An 8,507-nucleotide genomic window follows, 5' to 3' on the forward strand; every position below is an offset into this window, starting at 1 on the left:
GGCTTGGAAGGTCACGACGGAACCTTAGGGATAACCCAAGAAAATGAAAATAAAAGAAATGATGAAATAAGGAAGGTAAAGAATAAAATATTTTTATAAGAAAATTTCAACGATAATCTTTACGAATGATATTAAATTTTATATTTATTCATTTCTGTAGGACCTAATTTTTCCTTACATAAAATTTAAAATGAATCTTATTAAGAAGATTATAATGACTTTGGTATTGTATAAAAATTTACTCATAACGTTTGCATGAATATTTTTCTGAATTCGTTATATATAATATATTTTAATATTTGTAAAGTAATATATAATAAAATAAAAAGATCGTTACCCATGAATTAGAATATTATTTTATTAAAAACTTTTAGTGATAATTAGTTTTAATTACGAATTCTTATATTTGAAGTACCATGAATTAGTTTTTTTTAAGTATAAAAATCAAATGGCTAACTTTATTTTATTTAATACTTTTACACTTTTACATGTTACTACAATGGTAAATATAATGATTTTTTCAATCAAAGCTAATATTAATAATAATAAAAAAAATAATAAATAAATAAAATTAGTTTATTAAAAGTTTTTATTTAGAAATTATAAGAATTTAAAATAATAAATTGTACTAATTAGGATAAAATATTTTTTTCATAAAATAATATAGTATATCAAATATAATATTTCTATTTAAAATTGATTATTTACTATGAAAACATTTCTTTTAGGTTTATTTGTTTTAATATTTATTAAAAAAAAAAAAAAAAAAAAAATATTTTATGAATTTAATGTAAATTAGAGTATATTTAATGTTAATCTCATCATCGGCATTATTTGTATTTATATGTATTGTTAAAACTGTACTCAACTTATTGTATGATATAACATATACAGAGTGAATAGCTCATAATTATTACATTCGCATTTGCATAAAAAATTAATCTTATAAATTTTCAACTGGAAATATGCAAATTATTTGATTGATAAAATAATCCAACGAATAGATACTTACTGAATGACCTGAGTATGTATTGTAATCTTGAGGAAGCTCCCAATAATACATTTTAGGGAATATCTGAAATATTTACTGCTATTTTAGCATTGACATATGCACTCTATAACTACAGAACATAAATAGGAACAAATGACTTTCGCTTGCACAGGCATGAATACGTAACGCACGCACGGCTACATCATTTCATGCACGTGCACACACATGATCAAATAAACATGTGTAAAATGTGCATGCATATCTAGTTGAAAAAACTTTTTAAAATAAAATAAGCGCACGTGAGTATTGCACACATATACAAATGTCTCTCTGTTAAATGCTATAAAAATAAAGAAAATCAACGGTAATACATATTATAGACACAACGATAATATTAATATAATGGAAGTAATACAACTATATATGTTAAATATTCTTTTTATAATTAAATTTTCTTATCGAGCTTAAAAAAAAACTATACTTAGCTCTTCATTATTAAACTGTTTATTTTGTTTCATAAGTAATTCGCGTTAATAGCATACTTTCGTTTGTTAAAATTTAGCTTATATAAAATATAGTAGGTAATATTTACTTCATTTTAAATCTATATTTATTATAGATAAATAAACTTCAATTAGGAACACAATTGAACTTACTCTATTGAATGATGAAATAATTGATAAAACAAACTCTTGCGATCCAATTTAAGTTCAAATATATATTGACGACCGATAATCCGTAAATATTGAGCGATTACTCTATAACATTATTGAATAGAAGATGTATGTAATATAACAGATTTTGCAATAAAAAAAAATAAAAAAAAGCAACCTGTAGAGAGCGATTTTGTAAATTTATGAGTATTATTTTGCATAGTTGTAAGCTAAAAACAAATAATTCTGAATCTACTAAAATCAGATAGTACTGATACATATATGTATATATGCAATTTTATAATTTAGAATTGCATAAATAATATATACAGAGAATAATTGTTTTTCAGAGTGACTATTATTGGTTTTTTAACTTTGCAGAGCTTCATACACAAAAATATTATCAGTTGCATTGAAAACTAAAACAATGTGAGTAATTTAACAAATTTTTTATTGAGCCTTTGAAGTCAATTTTTTCTTACAAACTATATATTGACATATTAAAAAAATTTTCAAATATATAGATTTCTCTTTTGAACTATATTTTTATGTTACAATTTATACAATTATATAATATTACTAAATAAGTACTTAATAATTATTAACAATGCTTTTTGGTAATAAGTTTATTTATAAATTCAATAAGAATGTAAAAAAAATTATAACTATACATATAAAATATTTAAATTAAAAATCTATTTTAATATATATTTTATATTATGTTGCTTAGGTATAAATCATTCAAGCATACTAAATTCGATATCCCTATAATACTTAATCGCTTAACCGAATAAGCTAACGAATCAAAAATGAATTTTTCGAAATTAGCTAACGTTCAAGTACATTTAATATTTTAAATAATTTATAAATTATAAATAAAAAAAAAATATATATATATATATATATATATATATATATATTGATATTTGATATAAATTAATTTAATATTAAAGATTAAAAATTTTTAATAAGTATTTGGTTTTCCAATCCAATTTTTATTATATTTATTATTTATTACATTCCATTCAATTTCAATGAAATTTATTGTCGATACTTTGTATGTAATAGAAATTTTAAAAGTTTTTTGAAAATATTTTAGGAAAATTTATATTTCAGTCAAATACAGCTCAAAATAAAGAAATATATATATAAATAATAAAAATTGGGAATTATTTATTGTGTAGAATGATTTTATAATACAAAAAATTAGAAGCTGTGAAATGAAAGCAATTGTTATGGGAATATGTTTTTCAGCTATTGAAAATTGCCTTAAGTGATGTAAGAAATTGCAATTTTCTACAACAATTTTTCCATTTGAATTTAAGGTCAACTTTAATATAGCATTTTATTAAATTCTAGCAATAAAGTTTAATTAATTTAAAATTCAATTAAATTAACGCTATTTTTCATATTTTTCTTACACTTAAACATGCAAACTTGTATAATATGCTTAAGTAATATAGGAGACTTCTACAAGAATATCAATAGAAGTAGAAATGAGAAAAATCTCTGCTGCAAAGTAGTTGAATGATTTTAGATTTGAAATTCATAGTCATTGCTCTAATAAAAAAGAACAATTTTATTTTATTGCGAATATTCTAAATGCGATTGAGTTACGAGATTTAAAATATTACAAATTAGATAATTTAAAAAACAAGTTGTTTGAAATTAGAAAAAAAAAGGATAATGTAAACATGAATTGTGCGTAAGTCGCGTGCTTCGTTAGTTGTTAAATTAAAAGGTTAGAATAAAAATTTAAGAATAATAATTATAATTGAAAAGAGAATATAAGTTTAAATAGCATACGGAGGACAGCATTGCATTTTAATAAATAATAGACAATTTATCGAATAACATTATTTACTTATTTATATATTTAATTATTAACTATTGTTTATTTTGTGTATTTATATTATTCCTATTGACTTAATATTAACGCGCATCGTAAAAACAAAATGTTACCTATTAAATTAGATAAAATCACTTTACCTTTAAGAACATTTTTTGACTTCGAAATGATGTAATCTTACACATAGTTCGTCTTTCATGAAAACAGAAAAATAGACTAACTTGAAAGAATCGAACTCGAAGTCAAGTCGTGAAAAGTGATGCTGTGCAACTGTACATAACGAATAAGATTTGATATGCAGATGCGCGAAAACGTTGAAATGAAAAGGGAAGTGATTTTGCGTAAGATAGAGAATGTGACTCGAGAAATAAAAAGTCAGTGGCGAAGAACCCAGGAATAAAAGTAAAAAAAAATAAGAAGTGAAAAATTCAATAGTGCATCGTCATGAAAAAGCATACGTAGAGAGAAGAAAAATAAAAAGGATGAAGGGAATGATCAAATGTTGATGTGAAAAAATTTTATGAATATAATATAATATACATTTATCCAACTAGTTTTTTCCGCAAAAAATAGCTTGAAATAATTTCATTGGAATTATTAAATATCATTAATATAAAATATAACGATTTTTAATTAATTGTATAACACAATAATCAAAAAATGCATAAAAAGTTATTATCTATCAACTACAATCTAAATAAATATCTGTTTTTATTTTTACGAAAATAACAGTTGCATAAATTACAAAAAAAAAGGAATAAATTGCCAGTAATACTGAGGTGAGAAACTAAATTTAGCATATTAATTACAGTTAAAATAGCACACAACAGAAAATAATAATGAAAACATAGAAATAATATTACAATCGACAAACTTATAAAAAAAAAATACAGAAATGAGATATTAAAAAGCAAACGAAAAGCACAAGCGCACAAGAACATGATGGAAAGTAAAAGGATAACAGGAAAATGAAAAGGAAGAAAGAATGCAAATGAGTCAGTGAGAAAAATAAACTTGGCACGATCTTTGCGCGTGTGCCTACACAATGTCGATAGTGTACATTCGCAAATTCAACCTCATAATCATGCCGAAGCTCATACATTTTTGCTGTTTTTAATGAAATTAATTTCTTACTTCATACAAAGGACAATATGTAAACCAGCGTGCAAAATGCATCGAGAATTTCCATTTTCCTCGCACTCTCGCTCACTCACATACGCACACGCGCGCACACATTCTCTCTCTCTCTCTCTCTCTCTCTCTCTCTCTCTCTTACTTTTTCTTTTTTTTTTACTTTTTATTTTATTCGTTACAGTTCTTTGTTCTTTTAATTACAAAAGTATGTGATACAAGTAATTGAAAGAAAACTTACAACATAAGTGAATCTCTATAAGCATTCCATTGTACTCATTATGAAAAATGAATTTTCAACGCCAAACAATTTACAATGATAATTTAGATTCTGAATCACAAAATACTCAAATACTTTTGATTTATAAAATAAGTCATTGTTCACATTTTATTTTGTTATGAAAAGTGTATAAGAATGAGTAATAACGCAAAACTTTGATGTGATTTAAATTTTAATACTTTTCAGTAATTAGATATTTCGAAATAATAAAATAAAAAAATAACGAACTAAATATACATATTAACTATTATTTTTGACTTTATATATTAAGTGATTTTTCTAGTTACATAGTAACCATATAGTTAGCTATGTGAAATTAAAAAAATAATTCATGATTAGAAAACTAATTATTTCATGATACATGCTTAAGTTTGCAAGAATAATTTTCTTTGCTGTAACTTATGAATTAATTATACACTAGGCGACTGTTTACAAAGCAAATAATTATAATGAATATTATATTATTAAAAAAAATTATGCATAATATTATTTAAGAGAATTCAAATTAATTATATTTATTTTACATTTACACAAACATTGTCATTGAGTATATAGGAAACTAAATGTATGTATATATATATATATATATATATAAGTAATGCTAGTGTCACATTAGCATTCCATTAACTAAATATCATCAAATAAATAATCCATAGTATTTAATTACTAACACGTTATACTTATTCGATTTTATTTACCAATGAAAACTTCCAAATTGGTGTAAAAATGTCGTTATTTGTCGATTCAAGCCATCTATTAAGAGAAATCCAATATTTTGTCGGAGCTCTGAATTGGTTGGGAAAAATGCCTCGCCTTGAGAATTCTTCGCAACAACTTGTAAAACTGTCGTTCCTATTGATAAATTTTGACCCTGTTCGTGCAACTGAACTCTAAATTAATTAAAATAAGTAACTCAATATTTCAAATAAATAACAAAAGCTTTTGTTCTACATCTCAATTTTGTAAAAATTTATTACATTTATCAAAATAATTGAATATTTATTCAATTCCATATTATGGCGGTATTAAGCACAACCTACAGTATCAAATTTTCAGCTTACATTTGAATTCGGTACGAGTTGTAAAATTTAATATTAACATATATTTATACTATATATTAAAAATATTTATATAACAATATATTGTACAGAACATTCTATGCTGTTAAATATATTTTAAATTATATCTACAAAATGTAAAATATTGTTTTAAATTCATTTAAAGTATTGGGAATAATATAAAAAATATAAAATTATATGTCATTGGGAATAGTTTAACTGTTATTTTACAAATGAATGAAAATTTAATCGATTATATCAGAACAAGTATATAATTAAAACTTATTTTAAAATTTTTAATGAAAATAATAACATGCTCACAGCAATTTATTTATAATTTACTTAAGATTTATTTATAATTTCACAACTTTATATAATTTATGCATTATCAGATTCTTTCAAATATGTTTGAACGTCTATTCAACAGCTACAAAAACATGAATAATGAAATGAAAATTTTGAAAGAAACGAATTTATAGTTTTTGTTTACAATGTAAAATTACATAGAATATATCACTTTATTTTTTATCAAATAAAGAATTTTTAAATTTATACATTTGCCCTTTAAAGATGGCTTATTTGTCAGAAAATTGAAAAATAATCATTTTCGTAACTGTGAAATCTACATCAAATTATTATGAATTTTATATTTGGATATTAAACGATAAAATTTCTCTTACGTAATTAAATCTTTATAGATGCTTCTGGTAATATCTAAATAAGGCTTTATTTCGTTTTCAAATTGACATAAAACTCCACCAAGTACTAATAATTCAAAAATTCGGAATATGAATTCCTGTCTTTCTTCATCAGTAAATAAATTGTATTCCGGACACTCGGTATCAAGCAACATCTAAGTCATTTTTTGTCTACTATTATTTTTTGTATAACTTATGTTAAAATGAAACAATAAATTTTGTATAAAAAAAAAATAAATATATGCCCTATGACACTTACACCTCTGAGGTTATCACAAATAACAAAATCATCAACAACGGTTTCATATCGCTGTCGAATTTTTCCTGTATTAAAAACAATTTTGTTTTCAGGATCCATTAATTTATCAAAGAAAGACATGTCTAAAATTGTGCATGCTACTGTGCAAACCTCGACGCATTCAGCTTTAATACCTATATTTTTAATTATAAAAATTAATCCATTAAATATTTTATGGTTACAATAACGCTATTTGAGTTAAAAAAAAAAAAAAAAAAAACTTTAAGTTACTTTATCGTTATGACATGTGTTACAATAACTACATTTTTTTAAGACATACTTTTATTGATCCAAGAATCTCCATCCTTATGTAACAAAGATTTGACGACTATGTCATCTTTAAAGAATGCCTGCAAAGCAGAGATTTTATTGAAAATTAATAACTTAAGGTATTGAATAATTCACGGATATTTTTTTTTAATTTTTCAAAATTTTTATTCCGCTACTAATGTTCATTGCCAATTGAAAAGAAGTTACATCTAATAGAAATTTAATATAAAAAAAAAAAAAAATTATTATAGATTTCAATTAATTTTAACATTTTTAGCATTATAAACCTACAATGTAAAATAAACAAATTACTGAAATAATTTCATTTAAAATAATTTCATTTATTACCTCAGCTATCTGATATTTGTTATAAGGTTGAAATTCTTCATTGAAGGAAAAATTTTGTATGCCAATATTACCGTGAATTCCCCTGTAATTCAATCATATAAAATTTGATGAAAAATAAAGTAAAAGAATTATATCACACACATTTACAATATTTTTTAATATTAACGTAACATTTTTTTTATATATTAATTTGTAATTTTTTTTTTTGTATTCAAGTATTTTTACATATAGTAAAAGTTAAATATTCAATTTATATGCATTAAACTTTCAATGTATAAAATTATTGAACAAAATTTTATTTAATTATTTTGTAATTACTGAATGTTGAAAATTTTTACAATTTTTAATTATTTAATATGATCCACGGCACTAATAATTTAAATTAAAATAATAATTTTTAATACTGGATAGCAGTATGTTAAGAATTAAATTTATACTATAAATTTTGATTAAAGATGTCATTTATATGCTATTCTGAAATTGTAAATAAATAAAATATACACTATAGAAATATCACATTGAATACTTTAAACATCTCAATTTCATATAAGAAAAAACTCGTCATTTTTATATACAAAATATCACTAAAGTCATATTGATATTTATATCTTAAATGTTCATAAAAAGTCAATCAAAGCCCGTTAACGAAAAAAAAAACAAAACAAAAAAACAAAAAAACAAAAGACAAAAGACTTATCAAAAAATGTACAATTACCATTTTCTAAAGTAGTCTTGCGTATCTTTATTATCAATTCCCATATATTGTCTTGCAAGGAGAGGAGTAAACGTGTACTTCGGATCGAGATCCATTTTCAAACAAACTCGAGGTTGCCTTAGCAACTTGGCCAATGAAGATTATGTACAGCATATATTGCTTAATGAAACTACGTGTAAATTTTCTATAAAATCAAACTGTTGCGTACGATAATAC

The 8,507-nt window shown here is 22.8% G+C and overlaps 1 protein-coding gene across 1 annotated transcript; it reads right to left on the reverse strand.

Annotated features, from left to right (window-relative positions):
• Window positions 1-5,510: 5,510 nt before the first annotated feature.
• LOC105367567 (uncharacterized protein C11orf70 homolog) lies at window positions 5,511-8,395 on the reverse strand. The gene is made up of 6 exons (XM_011506327.1): window positions 8,292-8,395; window positions 7,577-7,658; window positions 7,239-7,308; window positions 6,920-7,092; window positions 6,643-6,815; window positions 5,511-5,794 (listed from the first exon to the last, which is right to left on the reverse strand). The coding sequence occupies exons 1-6, from the start codon at window positions 8,384-8,386 to the stop codon at window positions 5,599-5,601; spliced, it is 789 nt and encodes a 262-aa protein (XP_011504629.1). The 5' UTR covers window positions 8,387-8,395; the 3' UTR covers window positions 5,511-5,598.
• Between the last annotated feature and the right edge of the window lie 112 nt (window positions 8,396-8,507).

This window comes from Ceratosolen solmsi, unplaced genomic scaffold, assembly GCF_000503995.2.
Source record: "Ceratosolen solmsi marchali unplaced genomic scaffold, CerSol_1.0 scaffold7, whole genome shotgun sequence".
NCBI lineage: Eukaryota > Metazoa > Arthropoda > Insecta > Hymenoptera > Agaonidae > Ceratosolen > Ceratosolen solmsi.